General features: G+C 41.6%; 1 protein-coding gene across 1 annotated transcript in view; it reads right to left on the reverse strand.

The window, feature by feature from the left end:
- chsy1 (chondroitin sulfate synthase 1) overlaps positions 1 to 20,495 on the reverse strand; it is a 58,817-nt gene that overhangs the window by 33,952 nt on the left and 4,370 nt on the right. Inside the window, exon 2 of the mRNA XM_041784727.1 lies at positions 12,557 to 13,052. Coding sequence (XP_041640661.1) covers positions 12,557 to 13,052 — 496 coding nt within the window. The remainder of the gene's footprint in view (positions 1 to 12,556; positions 13,053 to 20,495) is intronic.

The raw sequence follows: 20,495 nt of genomic DNA on the forward strand, positions 1-20,495 counted from the left end.
AATTAGTGCACAGGGTTAGCGCTGTTGCCTCATAGGAAGGATGCTCCTTCACTTCCTGGTCAGGGCCTTTCTGTGGGTTGTGCATGCCTGGGTTCCCTCTGGTTCTCTGGCTTCCTCTCACCACCAAAGACATGCTCATTGGGTTAACTGTTGGGCTCTGCCTCTCGACCAATGACAGCTGGGATAGGCTCCAGCCCCCCATAGCCCCGAATGGGATAAGCGGTATAGAAAATAGATGAACTAATTTAGTTCATACGTACAAGACGAGACAGATTTTGGGGGTTTCATGTGTGTGTGTGTGACAGAATGTTGGGACTCTCTCAGTGAGATCAAAGCAAATGTCTCCCTGAGAACAGCACAGCAACAACAGGCAGAGCTAACCTGATTGGTCCATCCTCTACCTGTTTCCTATTGGCTGATTCATCCAAATACAGAAGAACAGACATACTTTTCAGGCACACAGAGAAAGTTTGGTCTGCACAGAGAAAAATCAGAGTGACAAACAAGCAGAATCAGCCTGAATGAGAGGAGAACGGTCTGAGCAGACATTTAGAGCACAGAGGTAGGTCTGGATGGAAAGACTGAGACCAGAGTCACTAAGTCATGATCTGAAAAAGTTCCTGGAGTTTCAGTGTAAATGTGGGCTAAAGCTGCTGCAGAACAAAGATTTTAATATCATATTCCCCGATGGGTCAAACTTTGGCTCATTACTTCCTGATGTTCTCTTTAAGAGAGGCAGCGACATAACAAAGGCTCCATTGATGCTGGTCAGTATATCAGATATCATCGGATACACATTCTTTCATTCGCCATGTCTCACGGCCTTCACCAAAACCAGCCAATAAAAAGCTCTCCCTCTGAGCTTTCTGCCAAATAAAGACTAGTTTTTATCTCCAGACGGTTTCTTTGTTTATGGGGGCGTTTTAGAAAGCCCGGCGCTAACACAGAGACGGCCGTGGACCGTAAATAGGACACCAGAGACGCGGCCCAGTCAGCTGCTTTACTACAGCAGCTGTATAAAAGTAAAAACGGAGGTTAGGGACACCAGGAGGAGGAGAAACAGCAGCATTCAGGGACGCTAACGTACAATTAGAGAGGGGAAAGGACAGAGAGGAGGAGGATGAAAGGAGGGGCAGAAGAAGAGAGGAATTAAGGAAATGAAAACCAAACTCAGTTTCTAGTTTTCTGATTTAAGCTGGAGCGGCGTGCTCTCCTGTGTGGTTCAGGGTCAAACAGCTCAGTGGGTCCCTGTTACTGTAGACGTACAGTTAGAAAACCCCTTTATTATGGTGACTGTTCTGAGCATGCTCCATGGATCCCACGCCAGTCAGACAGCATAGATGCCAAAGCAGAGGGACAGCGACAAACTAACGCTGCTGCGTACAGCAAAGCCAGCTGCTCTCTGATTGGTCCACACAGCCAAACAGGAACACCTCACATCCTAAACATCCAGAATCAGAGCTGCTGTCGTCTGCAGACGGCTCTATCACGCCGTCTGCAGCCGCCCTCTGACATACACTTCCTGCTGTAGGAAACAGGGGCGTTTGGGCCGCCAACCAAAGACGTCAATGAAGCCTGGTTAAATCAGACAGGTCTGAACTCAGGTACAGCATCACACCTGGACGGTCCGTCTGAATGAGAGGAGGAACTGCTGAACGCCTAAAGCGCTCTGTTTGTGCCAAAAACGCCACCCAGAGATCCGGAAGCATCCATCAGGAAACCAGGTGTAAAAGGAACAAACACCAGAGACATTCATGGAAAGAAACACATGATAACATCCTCGCCTGCACAAACATGGCCACCACACATCACTGAGAGCGTCTACATGGACTCAGGTAAGACGTTTAAGAGCCTGGAGGTGTTTTCACACCAGACATGACTGTTCTGGACCTTGCCTGAGCATGATTCCTCCCTCTCCTCCTCACAGTAACATCACTCCGAGTATAGACAGTCTAACACAGTAGGAGGTATGAGCGTAGGAAGGTTAAAGGATGGAATGTTTATCAGCTTTGATGATATCATCTTTCTAAAGCATATCAAAGGAAGACATCATCAAAAGAAGACATTATCAAAGGATGACATCAAAGGAAGAGATCATCAAAAGAAGACATTATCAAAGGATGACATCACAGGAAGAGATCATCAAAAGAAGACATTATCAAAGGATGACATCAAAGGAAGAGATCATCAAAAGAAGACATTATCAAAGGATGACATCAAAGGAAGAGATCATCAAAAGAAGACATTATCAAAGGATGACATCATCAAATGCAGAGGACAGAATGTCGGTGAAGCTGGGGATGTTGCCCTCTTTTTCCCTCCATTTTCGTAAACTAGTCGGCCATAGTTGGCAACTATTGGAAAGTGGGTGGAACTGGCGAGGAACGAGGGAAACCCTCTCACTTTTCCAAAAGTTGCCAGCAAATGACAGTCGACATAAGGGAAAGATAGATGGTATTTGTTTTCTCATAATAAATCCATCAAGGAGAAGTTTATGGCAACAACACATCTCAAAAAAGTAGGGACGGGGCAACAGAAAGCTGGGAAAGTAAATGGTACTAATGAAAAACATCTGAAGGAGCATTTTACAACGTATTAGGTTAATTGTCAACCGGTCAGTCACATGATTGGGTATAAAAGGAGCATTCTAGAGAGGCAGAGTCTCTCAGAAGTAAAGATGGACAGAGGGTCACCAATCTGTGAAAAAACTGTCTTTAAATTGTGAAACAATTTCAGAAAAATGCTCCTTAGACTTTGAATCTCCTCCATCTATAGTCCATAATATCATCAAAGATTCAGAGAATCTGGAGAAATCTCTGAGAGCAAGGGCCAAGGCTGAAGGGGCCCTCAGGGGCCACTGCATTAAAAACAGGCATGACTCTGTAGTGAAATCACTGCATGGGCTCAGGAACATTCCAGAAATCATCGTCTGTCAACACAGTTGGCCGTGCCATCCACCAATGACAGTTAAAGCTGGATCATGGAGGGAAGAAGCCATATGTGAACAGGATCCAGAAACACCGTGGTCCGTCTTCTCTGGACCAAAGCTCATTTAACATGAACTGAGGAAAGATGGAAAGCTGTTCTGTGGTCAGAGGAAACATGGAAAACTGTTCTGTGGTCAGAGGAAACCACAGACGCCGTGTCCTGTGGACTACAGAGGAGCATCCAGCTTGTTCTCCTGGCTCAGGTCTAAAGCCTGCATCTCTGATGGTATGGGGTTGCATTAGTGCCTATGGCGTGGGCAGCTCTAACATCTGGAAAGGAACTATCAATGCTGAAAAGTAGAGGGAGCTTTTAGAGCTATATATGCTCCCATCCAGACAACGTCTCTGTCAGGGAAGGCTGCCACTATTTCAGCAAGACCATGCTAAACCACATACCACATCCATCACAACAGCATGGCTTCACAGGAGAAGAGTCCAGGTCCTGAACTGGTCTGCCTGCAGTCCAGATCTTTCACCAACAGAAAACATTTGGAGCATCAGAAAAGGAAAAATCCAGAAAAGAAGAGCCAGGACTGTTGAGCAGAGACAAGAATGGGACAACATTCCTCTCCGTCAGCTGGCCTCCTCACTTCCCAGATGTTTACAGGCTGTTGTTAAAGAAGAGGAGACACTACACGATGGTAAATACAGCCTGGGTTTATGAGATTTGACAATCACTGGCTTCTGTTTTCATTATTTTACACAGCGCCCCAACTTTTCTGGAATTGGCATTGTAAACAAACAAAGCGGTGTCATTAACTCCTGAATGTCAGCGCGGCCGTGCTCTAGCACGCTGTCGTTGAATCACCGGTCGTGTATTTCCGTCTTGCTGTGAGTAAACATTTCTCTGAGTTTGAGCAGCGTTGTTCTCTGGGTCTACTTTTAGAGGAGCAGCACACAGCGAGCAGCCACAGGATGTCTGAAAATACACGCCGCTCACCACATACTGGGCCGACGCCACACACACAACAGGAAAACGAACAGAGGCTGGCACATGATGATCACAGCTCTGCCCTCCTCGCTCTCTCCTCAAACCAACATTTAGATCAGACCAGAGGCTGATTCAGAGAGAAAGAGAGAGAGCTGCAGGTTTAACAGCTGATTCAGAGAGAGAGAGAAAGGGCTGCAGGTTTAACAGCTGATTCAGAGAGAGAGAGAGAGAAAGAGAGCTGCAGGTTTAACAGCTGATTCAGAGAGAGAGAGAGAGAGCTGCAGGTTTAACAGCTGATTCAGAGAGAGAGAGAAAGGGCTGCAGGTTTAACAGCTGATTCAGAGAGAGAGAGAAAGGGCTGCAGGTTTAACAGCTGATTCAGAGAGAGAGAGAAAGGGCTGCAGGTTTAACAGCTGATTCAGAGAGAGAGAGAAAGGGCTGCAGGTTTAACAGCTGATTCAGAGAGAAGGAGAGAGAGCTGCAGGTTTAACAGCTGATTCAGAGAGAGAGAGAAAGGGCTGCAGGTTTAACAGCTGATTCAGAGAGAGAGAGAGAGAGCTGCAGGTTTAACAGCTGATTCAGAGAGAGAGAGAGAGAGAGAGAGAGAGAGAGAGAGCTGCAGGTTTAACAGCTGATTCAGAGAGAGAGAGAAAGGGCTGCAGGTTTAACAGCTGATTCAGAGAGAGAGAGAAAGGGCTGCAGGTTTAACAGCTGATTCAGAGAGAGAGAGAGAGAGAAAGAGAGCTGCAGGTTTAACAGCTGATTCAGAGAGAGAGAGAGAGAGAGAGAGAGAGAGAGAGGGCTGCAGGTTTTACAGATGTGTCAGAGAGAGAGAGAGAGAGAAAGAGAGCTGCAGGTTTAACAGCTGATTCAGAGAGAGAGAGAGAGAGCTGCAGGTTTAACAGCTGATTCAGAGAGAGAGAGAGAGAGAGAGAGAGAGAGAGCTGCAGGTTTACCAGCTGATTCAGAGAGAGAGAGAGAGAGAGAGAGAGAGAGAGAGCTGCAGGTTTAACAGCTGATTCAGAGAGAGAGAGAGAGAGAGAGAGAGAGAGAGAGAAAGGGCTGCAGGTTTAACAGCTGATTCAGAGAGAGAGAGAGAGAGAGAGAGAGATCGAGGTTTAACAGATGATAGAGAGAGAGAGAGAGAGAGAGAGAGAGAGAGCTGCAGGTTTAACAGCTGATTCAGAGAGAGAGAGAGAGAGAGAGAGAGAGAGAGAGCTGCAGGTTTAACAGCTGATTCAGAGAGAGAGAGAGAGAGAGAGAGAGAGAGAGAGAGAGAGAGAGAGAGAGAGGGCTGCAGGTTTAACAGCTGATTCAGAGAGAGAGAGAAAGGGCTGCAGGTTTAACAGCTGATTCAGAGAGAGAGAGAGAGAGAAAGAGAGCTGCAGGTTTAACAGCTGATTCAGAGAGAGAGAGAGAGAAAGAGAGCTGCAGGTTTAACAGCTGATTCAGAGAGAGAGAGAGAGAGAGGGCTGCAGGTTTAACAGCTGATTCAGAGAGAGAGAGAGAGAGAAAGAGAGCTGCAGGTTTAACAGCTGATTCAGAGAGAGAGAGAGAGAGCTGCAGGTTTAACAGCTGATTCAGAGAGAGAGAGAGAGAGAGAGAGAGAGAGAGCTGCAGGTTTAACAGCTGATTCAGAGAGAGAGAGAGAGAGAGAGAGAGAGAGAGAGAGAGAGAGAGAGAGAGAGCTGCAGGTTTAACAGCTGATTCAGAGAGAGAGAGAGAGAGAGAGAGAGAGAGAGAGAGAGAGAGAGAGAGAGAGAGAGAGAGCTGGGGTTAAAAGATGATTCAGAGAGAGAGAGAGAGAGAGAGAGAGAGAGAGAGAGAGCTGCAGGTTTAACAGCTGATTCAGAGAGAGAGAGAGAGAGAGAGAGAGAGAGAGAAAGGGCTGCAGGTTTAACAGCTGATTCAGAGAGAGAGAGAGAGAGAGAGAGAGAGAGAGAGAGAGAGAGAGAGAGAGAGAGAGAGAGAGAGAGAGAGCTGCAGGTTTAACAGCTGATTCAGAGAGAGAGAGAGAGAGAGAGAGAGAGAGAGAGAGAGAGAGAGAGAGAGAGAGGGCTGCAGGTTTAACAGCTGATTCATTTCTACATCCATCAGACATTATCCCTACATGTTACAAAAATAAAGGTTTGACTACAGGTTGACTGATTTACCTTGAGAGAAGGTGATCCAGATCACCAGTGACTTAGTCCTGCAGACCTCCTACTACAGGTCTAGACAGATGAAGGGACCAGAGTCTAGAGGAGTCTAGGACTGAGCTTAGAGGCTAGCTAAGCCTCTTTGGCAGCTTTTCGCTCTCATTTTATCATAAACATCCTTCTAATGGAAACGCAGAATTAACATTAAAAAGAAATCCAGTGGGGTACTGGTTAGACTGGAATGCCAACTGGGGGTCGAGACTGGCCTTCATGTAGAAGGCAAGGATGGAATATTTATTGGATTTCAAAGGATGACATCATCTTCAAAGGCAAGGATGGATTGTTTAATAAACCTTTAAGGACGATATCATCTTCAAAGGCAAGGATGGATTGTTTAATAAACCTTTAAGGATGACATCATCTTCAAAGGCAAGGATGGATTGTTTAATAAACCTTTAAGGATGACATCATCTTCAAAGGCAAGGATGGATTGTTTTATAAACCTTTAAGGATGACATCATCTTCAAAGGCAAGGATGGATTGTTTTATAAACCTTTAAGGATGACATCATCTTCAAAGGCAAGGATGGATTGTTTAATAAACCTTTCAGGATGACATCATCTTCAAAGGCAAGGATGGATTGTTTCATAAACGTTTAAGGATGACATCATCTTCAAAGGCAAGGATGGATTGTTTCATAAACGTTTAAGGATGACATCATCTTCAAAGGCAAGGATGAAATGTTTAACAGATGTTAAAGGACGACTTTATCTTTCTAAAGCCTATCAAAGCATGAAAGATGACATCATCAAAAAGCAGTGGATAGACTCCCCTCCAGTTTCACTCACTCTTCCAAAGGTTGCCAACAAAGGTTGGTCAACATAAAGGAAAGACTGTTGGTATATCTGTGTATCTGTGAGACTGAGCAACGATGTGTTGTTCATGAACGATCCTGTTCTAAGAAACGGCTCTCTTATATGAACAGGCGCTGGCTCTTGTTTGAGTGCCAGTTTCCTTCTTCAATCTTCTGTTTTTATTAAATCCACATTTAAAAAGCCAAACTGGACCAAATGAAGAGCCGTTTGGAAGCCAAAAGACTGGCTCTTATTCCTGAGCTGAGACAAATAATCTGGATCTCTAAACAGAGGTGGATTTCCCATCACAGCGACATCAACATCATCAGCTGTGGAACCACCACAAAGATCAGGGTTTACTGGGACAAACTGGACTGCTTGGTGGAAATGGGCCATATACAAGGATTTTTCTGACTCCAGACCTTAGAGAGTTTTTATTTATTTATTTATTTCTTAAAAGGGACGGTAATCCATGTCTGAATGTGCCACTCCTATCAGGACTCAGAAGCATTTTGAAACCACTTCCTGATTCCCATCTGGACTTCCTCACTGTGGCGTGACGTCTTCTGTAAACTGTCGGTCCACAGCCGATTCATGGGAGCAGACCTCAGAGCTGCAGGTCCAAACATGCAGACTCTTCCGTGGTAAACTTCAACACGGCGGTTCACACGCTGCCTCATTCATGTCTGCGTGTTGGTCCAGATAACTCGGCTATCAGACATGTCATGAGAACTACATACTCCACGCTAATCTCCCCCTACGTTTCCCATGACCACCACAACACGCTCTTTGTTGTGTGTCCAGATGAGCCGAGACCAGGACGAGCCGTCCGAGTCCTTAACAGACCGGCTCGTTCAGTCCCTGCATCAAAGTGTGGGGAGTGGATTCGCTCCACGTGGTGAGCTTCACGCGAACATACAAAGTGTAGGTCGGCAACACGGCAAGCACAGACATGTCAGAACAGACACGCAGTCTGTCCTCTGACGACAGCGCTGCGGCATGTCTCCATGACGGAGGAGGATCAGGAAGAAGACCGAGGGTTTTCACCAGACTCTTCAAGAACAGGCCAAACAACAATGCCAGCATTGCATTCATATTCTAGAACAGACCAAACAACAATAATGCCAGCGTTCATGTTCAAGAGTAAAGTATTCAAACTTTAAAGCCAGGATCAGGAGCTCTTTGGGATAAGAAGACGAGGATATGATAATAAAAAGGGAGCAATAACTTGCCCGTTAACTTCCTAAAGAAGTCCGAAGTATAGATGGTACTCTGATGTGATAAAAATGCTTTAATAAACAAAGATTTCTACATATTTTAACTCCAGAGAGTCTTCATCTAAAACATCATGATGTCTGATAATTACCTCAGATTCTCTGACTGGACTCTTAAAGTTAACGGACGAGTCCTCGTTCCCATTTTAACAAAAACGTCCAAATGTTGAGGGGAAAATCACAATATGGCCTGCTGCAATTTTCAAATTGCAGAAGTTGCAGTATTTCTTTAATTTAAAATGTGTCAAAATACCAGTTTAATAACTTAATTTTTTGCAGCAGAGATTTTATGCACATTATGCAAACATTCAACAGTCATTATTTTTATAATAGTTTACAAAAATCCTCCTTGTTTTGATTTAAATTTTTCTTAATCAAAATGAGCGACATAAAAATGATAAAGCCCTTAAACGGAGCAAATGACTGATAGCCAGCTTCACCTCCTCCACCCCAGCATCCTCCTTTATAGACTAAAGCTTCAGCTCCTCCACCCCAGCCTCCTCCTTTATAGACTAAAGCTTCACCTCCTCCACCCCAGCCTCCTTTACAGACTTCCTGTCTTCCCTCTGCTGTGTTGCTCTGTGCCGATAGAGACAGGGCTAAATTATTTACTGTACGTCATATTTCTGGTTATGCCGTTTTTCTTCTGTCACTTAACGTACATTTTATACGTTATAATAAAAAAACACGGGTTATTGATCTCAAGAACTACTAATAATAAAGTGTTTCAGCCCTGAAACAGCAGTATCGGTAGACAGCATGATATCGGTATCAGCAGATGTGAAAAACTAGATCATATATCAGAGAAGCACACATCTGTACTATCAGCTACAGCGGCCTTTAGAATCAAGCCTCCAACATTAACCAGCTACCAGACCATCTAGTCCCTGCCCCTCTCTCAGCTCGGATTGGCTCAGCCTCTCTTTGACAGACACCTGGTGTTCTTTATTATATAAAAGGGGGGTTCATATTGGTATCAGCTAAATTCCATATGCTACATCCCTATAAAAAGCCCCCCCTCCCTCCTGTGGTTCAGTCTCTCCTGCTTGGCTCTGATCCTCTGCAGCAGTGTTGTCTTCATGACTCCTCTCATGGTGAAATATCAAACACAAACACGTCTGAACAGTGCCTGAATGCCACAGGAGCCAGCAGGCACAGAGAAACCTTCCTGATGAGTGAAACACAGCCAGAACTTCACAGAGAAAACGTCTCGCTCCTCTGAGATGAGGACTAGCAGCCCTGGAACCATTATTCCTCTGAACAGAAACATCCTCGAGAACAGGACTAGAAAAACACGTTTCTACTGAGTCATTTTTCTTCAGTCTTTCCATCCAAACCTCCTCTGTGCTCTAAACTGCCTCCTTGTTCTCAGCTGTTCTCTGTGTAAATGTCTGCTTGACCTCTGACCTTTAGTGCTTTAACCATCTCCTCTCATTCAGGCTGATTCTGCTTGTTTGTCAAACTGACACGCTCGGATTTTCATACAAAACCTTCTCCACACGCTTGGAATGAATTTCTGTATTTCTGCTCCTGTTTTTGTTGAAGAACTGACCAATAGGAACCAGGTAGAGGATGGACCAGCCAACAGGAACCAGGTAGAGGATGGACCAGCCCATAGGAACCAGGTAGAGGATGGACCAGCCCATAGGAACCAGGTAGAGGATGGACCAGCCAATAGGAACCAGGTAGAGGATGGACCAGCCAATAGGAACCAGGTAGAGGATGGACCAGCCCATAGGAACCAGGTAGAGGATGGACCAGCCAATAGGAACCAGGTAGAGGATGGACCAGCCCATAGGAACCAGGTAGAGGATGGACCAGCCAATAGGAACCAGGTAGAGGATGGACCAGCCAATAGGAACCAGGTAGAGGATGGACCAGCCAATAGGAACCAGGTAGAGGATGGACCAGCCCATAGGAACCAGGTAGAGGATGGACCAGCCCATAGGAACCAGGTAGAGGATGGACCAGCCAATAGGAACCAGGTAGAGGATGGACCAGCCAATAGGAACCAGGTAGAGGATGGACCAGCCCATAGGAACCAGGTAGAGGATGGACCAGCCCATAGGAACCAGGTAGAGGATGGACCAGCCAATAGGAACCAGGTAGAGGATGGACCAGCCCATAGGAACCAGGTAGAGGATGGACCAGCCAATAGGAACCAGGTAGAGGATGGACCAATCAGGTTAGCTCTGCCTGTTTTTGCTATGCTGTTCTCCTTTGATCTCGCTAAGACAGTCCCAACATTCTATCACGCACACATACACACACACACACACATACACACACGCACACACCCACACCCACACACACACACACACACTCGTGGTAAAAGTCTGAAAGCTCAAAATATAAAAGATAAAAAAGTGAATCCAGCACGAGCAGCAGAATAATTTTTCTACTTTTAAAAATCAAGTCTGTAGGAGGAGCTGGGGTGGAGTTACAGTGCTGAGATGATGATGATGATGATGAAGATACGAGCTCGCTAGACTCAACCTGATCTACACAGGCCAGCTCTTTCCTTCCTCCTCCTTCTGTCGTTCTTAATGTAAACTCTGTCCTAACCCTTCATTTATCAAAATCAAGATTATATCAAAACAAAATAAAGTCAGTTCTTCACTAAATCACCATGTAAACAGATTTAATATCATTAAGATCTACACATGAACTATATGACACATTAATATGGAGAGGGTCCAAATGGCACAGAAATATTCATATCCAAATGTGTGTACATCTGTTCAAAAGCAGTTTTTGATATATAAAAAAAGGGGGCCAAAGAGACTGGATCATGATGATAAAAGGGTTCAGAAAAGGTCCAAACTGATCGTTTAGATTTATGGGAATAAAGGGGGAAAACCAAATGTCTGGGACAACAATAATCCCAGGTTTAACATAAATGTCCATTATCACGTATTCAGAATTCAAAGATTATCCGTTTTTAGAGACGATTTTATTGTCAGATATCGACCATAAGCTTCCAGTTCAAATCAGTGATATCAGAAAATATCAGACTGAATCCATAACGGATGGATGGTTTGCATGGAACTGGAATGTTACACCCCTACTGCTGAGTTAATAAACGGATCACCAAAACATTCCACTGCCATCGAATCAAATAGACAGCCCTCATTAAATCAAACATTCCACTGCCATTAAATCAAACATTCCACTGCCATTAAATCAAACATTCCACTGCCATTAAATCAAACATTCCACTGCCATCGAATCAAATAGACAGCCCTCATTAAATCAAACATTCCACTGCCAACGAATCAAATAGACAGCCCTCATTAAATCAAACATTCCACTGCCATCGAATCAAATAGACAGCCCTCATTAAATCAAACATTCCACTGCCATTAAATCAAACATTCCACTGCCATCGAATCAAATAGACAGCCCTCATTAAATCAAACATTCCACTGCCATCGAATCAAATAGACAGCCCTCATTAAATCAAACATTCCACTGCCATCGAATCAAATAGACAGCCCTCATTAAATCAAACATTCCACTGCCAACGAATCAAATAGACAGCCCTCATTAAATCAAACATTCCACTGCCAACGAATCAAATAGACAGCCCTCATTAAATCAAACATTCCACTGCCAACGAATCAAATAGACAGCCCTCATTAAATCAAACATTCTATTGCCATTAAATTAAATAGACAGCCCTCATTAAATCAAACATTCCACTGCCAACGAATCAAATAGACAGCCCTCATTAAATCAAACATTCCACTGCCATCGAATCAAATAGACAGCCCTCATTAAATCAAACATTCTATTGCCATTAAATTAAATAGACATGATTATGGTCGTCATTTGTCATTACTGAACTGACTTTGTTTTCACTATTGTTTATTAATAAACCAATCATCATTGAGCATCACTGATCATTATTGATCATCATTGATCATCACTGATCATTATTGATCATCAGTGATCATCATTGAGCATCACTGATCATTATTGATCATCATTGATCATCACTGATCATTATTGATCATCAGTGATCATCATTGAGCATCACTGATCATTACTGATCAATAGTGATCATCATTGAGCATCACTGATCATTATTGATCATCAGTGATCATCATTGAGCATCACTGGTCATTATTGATCATCAGTGATCATCATTGAGCATCACTGATCATTACTGATCAATAGTGATCATCATTGAGCATCACTGATCATTATTGATCATCAGTGATCATCATTGAGCATCACTGGTCATTATTGATCATCAGTGATCATCACTCAGCATCACTGATCATTGTTGATCATCAGTGATCATCACTGATCATCACTGATCATCACTGATCATCATTGTCAATCATTGATCATCACTGATCCATCTCACCTCGTAGGACCACACACACTGGACGCCAGCGAACCTCCGGACACAGCGGCCCACCTCCACGTCTTCGTGCGTGGTGTACATCTCCTGCAGGCACTCTCTAATGTGGGGTACCATCCTGCGGAGGACCTCTCTGCTCATGATGACCCCCGGCCCCCCCATGCAGAAGTTCTCCCCGGGTTCCAGGGCCAGTTTCCCCAGCTCGTCCCGTGCCCCCATCCCCGTCTGCCCCAGGAAGATGGGCTCGCTGCTGTTCAGGCTGCGCAGGAAGCTCTCCAGACGCTCGCTCTTGATGTAGACGTCGTCGTCCGCCCTCATGAACCACTCGTACCTGTCCAGGTAGTGGTCGTGCATGTACTTCAGCATCATGAACGACTTCTTCTGAGGGGGGTACGAGTCGTCCACGTTCTTCAGGGCCACGATGGGGATGGGGATGGAAGTGTCCGAGCCCTCGCTGGAGAAGAACTCCACGTTACCGGGTACTGTCTGAGCCCACGTCCTGAAAACACAACCAGAGTTACAGTCAGTGATACCATCATTTCAATCAATCAGCCAATCAGCACTGACCCCTGATCAATACCCCAGAATCCAAGATAGAAGTCCGAGCTAAGGACACGGGATATCAGGGTAGATAGCTTTAAACTAACTGGCCTTGTGTTGGTGTCTGAATGTCGGCTAGTGCTCACATCTTTAGTTCCTCGCTAGAATTTCCTGTTCTCAAACATTCTCTTCTGCTTCAGGACCATTCTGCTCATCGGTCAAACCGACAGAAACTTTCCGTGACCTCTAAACGTGGACCAGCCAATACGAACCAATCAGGTTAGCTCTGCCTGTTGTTGCTATGCTGTTCTCCTTTGATCTCACTGAGAGAGTCCCAAAATTATATCTCACACACACACACACACACCCACACACACCCACACACACACACGGTGAAAGTCTGAGAGCCAAAAACCATCATCAAACTTTAACAGTAATTATTAAAAACCTGTCACAGTCATAAAAAGAGAACCCAGCTGAATATTTTTCTGCTCTTTAAAGCTAAAATGAAGTCTGTAGGAGGAGCTGGGGTGGAGTTATAGGGCTTAGAAATCGACTGTGTGATTAGCTCCTACCCATGATGCGGCGCAGTCAGTGTTTTTATAGCAAACAGGTTTTATTCAAAATGAGGAATCCGAACTGAAGAAAGGAGCCGTGTCCTGGTTGCCGTTTAAAACGGGACAGCAGACAGAAAAACGGGCCTTTAGCCCGTTCAGGCAGAAGATTTTCACCTGAGAGCCAGGAAACAGAAAACTCAAGTTTTTCATCTGTTTTATTTTCCGTTGTTCTTTTTTTTTATTTTTCAAAAAATAAATTAATAAAAAACAAATGGTTTGATTTTAAATCTGATCATTTAATTTTCAATCAAATGAAAATCAAACAGCTTACTCAGGAAAGAAATGATTTCATCCCACATTATTTGCAAAAATCATTTTAGGTAACTGAAACTGAATAAAATCTGAGCTTTCCAAAAAAAAAAAAAAAAAAAAGAAAACTAACCAAAACTTTTTTTATATATATACAGTAACTAATATAAAAACTAAATTGACTTATCTTAGTCGTTGGCAGCAGCAGACAGACCGCGGCCTGATCTCAAGATTTTGACAGAATAGTTCATATTCGTTATTCAAGTAGCAGGTTTGAATAAATACAATTAAAAGTCAAGAGTAGCCTGATTTCAGAATGAAACTCAAATACTCAGACCTAGTGTGACCTCCCCTCTGGGTTACTGGTCCCCAATGCTACAGGACCAGCAGGCACAGAGGAGCGATGGTTAGAAGCCTGTCAGAATATTCTGAACACTACCAACAGAGTTTAAACAAAGACGTTTAGAACAAGCGTTACTGAGCTGTTTCTGTTCGGATGTTATCACAGTAATCTCACATTCAGGCTCTTTCAGTGTTTGTGGGGCTCAACTTTAAGGGGGGCTCCTAGGAAAAAGGGACTGGTAACCACGGTAACCATAGCACCAGGCCATCTACTGATGGGTATTTTCCGCTGTTTCAGAGGAGAAGGAGCTCAGCAGCATGATGCCTAACCTGGTGACGGTAACCACGGAGACCGGAGCTCCACAAAGGGTCAGTTTAACTTTGGCCTCCCACCATCAGAAAACAAGATCATGGAGATTGAACGATTACTCTGCTGCTTGACAGTTTGTTTTGCATGGCCCCTGTAAAACTAATAAATCAATAAAATAAATAAATGTCATGCTGGGCTTGTTGTCCACAAGTTTCATTATCCAACATCCATCCATCCATCCTTTACATCACATCCATCCATCCCACTGAAACAGCTCTCACTTTGATTTAAGTGAGGAGCAGGGAGAGCCATGTACTCAGGCAAACACAGCTTAAATCTTAAACTTTTTTAAAAACACGGGAGAGCACAGACAGGAAAAGAAGGATCGTCAGAGATGGCCTGTCTTCATCAGACTTCATCCATCCATCCATCCATCCATCCATCCATCATCCATCCATCCATCTATCATCCATCATCCATCCATCTATTCATCATCCATCCATCCATCTATCATCCATCATCCATCCATCTATTCATCCATCATCCATTCATTCATCCATCATCCATCCATCCATCTATCATCCATCATCCATCCATCTATTCATCCATCATCCATCCATTCATCCATCATCCATCCATCCATCCATCCATCATCCATCCATCCATCTATCATCCATCATCCATCCATCTATTCATCATCCATCCATCCATCTATCATCCATCATCCATCCATCTATTCATCCATCATCCATCCATTCATCCATCATCCATCCATCCATCCATCCATCCATCCATCCATCATCCATCCATCTATCATCCATCATCCATCCATCTATTCATCCATCATCCATCCATTCATCCATCATCCATCCATCAATCCATCCATCATCCAGTTACTGCTGGTTGTGTTGCATTTTTTTATTGTCCTGAACGTGCCTTGTTAGTGCATCAGTTAGCAGGACATTCCTACTTTTCTGACTGCTGAGATCAAGTCCATCCATCCATCCATCCATCTATCATCCATCCATCCATCCATCTATCATCCATCCATCCATCCATCATCCATCCATCCATCTATCATCCATCATCCATCCATCCATCCATTCATCCATCATCCATCCATCCATCCTTGCCATCTGATGATTTTCCATACTTTAAAGCTAATCCATCCATCCATCCACTATCATCCATCCTTGCCATCTGATGATTTCTATTTAAAGCTAATAATCCATCCATTCATCCATCATCCATCCATCCATCATCCATCCATCTATTCATCCATCATCCATCCATTCATCCATCATCCATCCATTCATCCATCATCCATCCATCTATTCATCCATCATCCATCCATTCATCCATCATCCATCCACCCATCCATCATCCATCCATTCATCTTCATCCATCCATCATCATCCATCCATCCATTCATACATCATCCATCTATCAGATTTTTCCATCCTTGCCTCTCCATGATTCCATCCATCCATACCATCCATCCATTCAAAGCTAATAAAACTCCATCCATCCATCCATCCTTCATCCAATCATCCTTCCATCATCCATCATCCATCCATCATAAAACTTTGATTTTATACTTTAATAAAACTTTCCATCCTTGCCTCTGATGATTTTATACTTTTAAAGCTAATAAAACTTTCCATCCTTGCCTCTGATGATTTTATACTTTTAATGCTAATAAAACTTTCCATCCTTGCCTCTGATGTTTTTATACTTTAAAGCTAATAAAACTTTCCATCCTTGCCTCTGATGATTTTATACTTTTAAGCTAATAAAACTTTCCATCCTTGCCTCTGATGATTTCTATTTAAAGCTACATAAAACTTTCTGACTGCACCTTGCCTCTAATGATTTTATACTTTAAAGTTAATAAAACATTCCATCCTTGATCTGATGATTTTATCCTTCAAAGCTAATAAAACATTCCATTCTTGCCTCTGATGATGTTAAACTTTAAAGCTAATAAAACTTCTCCATTCCTTGCCTCTAATGGAGGGTTTTGTACTTTGAGACTAATAAAACTTTCCATCCTTGCCTCTGTTTTTAAAGTTTTTTCTGATTTCAAATGTACAATAATAACTTTCCATCCTTGCCTCTGGCATGATTGCAGACTTTAAAGGTAGGTAAAACATTTCCATCCTTGCCTCTGATGATTTTATACTTTTAAGCTAATAAAACTTTCCATTTGACTCTGAAGGACATCCATCAAAGCATATAAAACTTTCCATCCTTGCCGTTAAGGATTTTATACTTTGAAGCTAATAAAACAGTCCATCCTTGCCTCTGATGATTTTATACTTTAAAGCTAATAAAACTTTCCATCCTTGCCTCTGATGATTTCTATTTAAAGCTAATAAAACTTTCCATCCTTGCCTCTAATGATTTTATACTTTAAAGTTAATAAAACATTCCATCCTTGCCTCTGATGATTTTATCCTTCAAAGCTAATAAAACATTCCATTCTTGCCTCTGATGATGTTATACTTTAAAGCTAATAAAACTTTCCATCCTTGCCTCTAATGATTTCTATTTAAAGCTAATAAAACTTTCCATCCTTGCCTCTGATGATTTTATACTTTAAAGCTAATAAAACTTTCCATCCTTGCCTCTGATGATTTTATACTTTAAAGCTAATAAAACTTTCCATCCTTGCCTCTGATGATTTCTATTTAAAGCTAATAAACTTTCCATCCTTGCCTCTGATGATTTTATACTTTAAAGCTAATAAAACAGTCCATATTTGCCTCTGATGATTTTATCTTGTAAAGCTAATAAACCATTCCATCCTTGCCTCTGATGATTTTATCGTTTAAAGCTAATAAAAACTCCGTCCTTGCCTCTGATGATTTTATACTTTAAAGCTAATAAAACTTTCCATCCTTGCCTCTGATGATTTTATACTTTTAAGCTAATAAAACTTTCCATCCTGGCCTCTGATGATTTTATACTTTGAAGCTAATAAAACATTCCATCCTTGCCTCTGATGATTTTATACTTTGAAGCTAATAAAACTTTCCATCCTTGCCTCTGATGATTTTATACTTTAAAGCTAATAAAACTTTCCATCCTTGCCTCTGATGATTTTATACTTTTAAGCTAATAAAACTTTCCATCCTGGCCTCTGATGATTTCTATTTAAAGCTAATAAAACTTTCCATCCTTGCCTCTGATGATTTTATACTTTTAAAGCTAATAAAACTTTCCATCCTTGCCTCTGATGATGTTATACTTTAAAGCTAATAAAACTTTCCATCCTTGCCTCTGATGATTTTATACTTTTAAGCTAATAAAACTTTCCATCCTGGCCTCTGATGATTTCTATTTAAAGCTAATAAAACTTTCCATCCTTGCCTCTGATGATTTTATACTTTTAAAGCTAATAAAACTTTCCATCCTTGCCTCTGATGATTTTATACTTTTAAAGCTAATAAAACTTTCCATCCTTGCCTCTGATGATGTTATACTTTAAAGCTAATAAAACTTTCCATCCTTGCCTCTGATGATTTTATACTTTTAAGCTAATAAAACTTTCCATCCTTGCCTCTGATGATTTCTATTTAAAGCTAATAAAACTTTCCATCCTTGCCTCTAATGATTTTATACTTTAAAGTTAATAAAACATTCCATCCTTGCCTCTGATGATTTTATCCTTCAAAGCTAATAAAACATTCCATTCTTGCCTCTGATGATGTTAAACTTTAAAGCTAATAAAACTTTCCATCCTTGCCTCTAATGATTTTGTACTTTGAAGCTAATAAAACTTTCCATCCTTGCCTCTGACGATTTTTCTACTTTAAAGCTAATAAAACTTTCCATCCTTGCCTCTGATGATTTTATACTTTAAAGCTAATAAAACATTTCCATCCTTGCCTCTGATGATTTTATACTTTTAAGCTAATAAAACTTTCCATCCTTGCCTCTGATGATTTCTATTTAAAGCTAATAAAACTTTCCATCCTTGCCTCTGATGATTTTATACTTTAAAGCTAATAAAACTTTCCATCCTTGCCTCTGATGATTTTATACTTTAAAGCTAATAAAACTTTCCATCCTTGCCTCTGATGATTTCTATTTAAAGCTAATAAAACTTTCCATCCTTGCCTCTAATGATTTTATACTTTACAGTTAATAAAACATTCCATCCTTGCCTCTGATGATTTTATCCTTCAAAGCTAATAAAACATTCCATTCTTGCCTCTGATGATGTTATACTTTAAAGCTAATAAAACTTTCCATCCTTGCCTCTAATGATTTCTATTTAAAGCTAATAAAACTTTCCATCCTTGCCTCTGATGATTTTATACTTTTAAAGCTAATAAAACTTTCCATCCTGGCCTCTGATGATTTCTATTTAAAGCTAATAAAACTTTCCATCCTTGCCTCTGATGATTTTATACTTTTAAAGCTAATAAAACTTTCCATCCTTGCCTCTGATGATGTTATACTTTAAAGCTAATAAAACTTTCCATCCTTGCCTCTGATGATTTTATACTTTAAAGCTAATAAAACTTTCCATCCTTGCCTCTGATGATTTCTATTTAAAGCTAATAAAACTTTCCATCCTTGCCTCTAATGATTTTATACTTTAAAGTTAATAAAACATTCCATCCTTGCCTCTGATGATTTTATCCTTCAAAGCTAATAAAACATTCCATTCTTGCCTCTGATGATGTTAAACTTTAAAGCTAATAAAACTTTCCATCCTTGCCTCTAATGATTTTGTACTTTGAAGCTAATAAAACAGTCCATCCTTGCCTCTGATGATTTTATACTTTGAAGCTAATAAAACTTTCCATCCTTGCCTCTGACGATTTTATACTTTAAAGCTAATAAAACTTTCCATCCTTGCCTCTGATGATTTTATACTTTAAAGCTAATAAAACATTTCCATCCTTGCCTCTGATGATTTTATACTTTTAAGCTAATAAAACTTTCCATCCTTGCCTCTGATGATTTCTATTTAAAGCTAATAAAACTTTCCATCCTTGCCTCTAATGATTTTATACTTTTAAGTTAATAAAACATTCCATCCTTGCCTCTGATGATTTTATCCTTCAAAGCTAATAAAACATTCCATTCTTGCCTCTGATGATGTTATACTTTAAAGCTAATAAAACTTTCCATCCTTGCCTCTAATGATTTTATACTTTAAAGTTAATAAAACATTCCATCCTTGCCCCTCGGTCTAAGGTTCTAACATTCCCCTACAAACCCGCCATGCCTGAGTAAGACATGAAAATGCTGTCCCTTTAATCTGATTGGCTGATGGATTCTCCTCTCCTTGTTGTTTCTAATAACAGCGTGTTTGGCGAGCTGGCGTTTGGAGAGCTGACTCAGCAGAAAAGTAGAACATTAAAACCACAGTGACACTGTAAAACAACACGTCTCCGGCTCCTATAACGTCGTTTTAATATCAAACTCAGTATTTCTGAGCGCAGTGGCCACAGTGGAATAAAAATGTTTTCCCACTTTAAGCTTCTTATGGGCACAGAACGAGGAAAAGAAATGTTAAGCTGGTTTAACTCTGATGGTTTTCAGGTTCCTCAAACTTCTCAGCCCTCTCTGATATGATCAATACATCAATTTTTATCCACCCATCAGCAGGAGTTTGTCCACAGGGTTGTTCTGTTTAACTCTACTGGATCAGGTTTAAGCAGGAGGATGGCATCAGGATTTTAACTATTAACTATTTAAATCATGAAAAGTGTTGATAGCATAGCAGCAAAACCCTTAAACTCCAAAGATTCATCAGTTTTGACTTTAATCTGCTGAACCTCTGCATGCTGTCAAAAACTCTAAAACACTGGCATTAACTCCTCTGCTGTATTTTTGATTAACTTCTTCTTCTGCTGATATCATAAAT

This window comes from Cheilinus undulatus, linkage group 1, assembly GCF_018320785.1.
Source record: "Cheilinus undulatus linkage group 1, ASM1832078v1, whole genome shotgun sequence".
Lineage (NCBI taxonomy): Eukaryota > Metazoa > Chordata > Actinopteri > Labriformes > Labridae > Cheilinus > Cheilinus undulatus.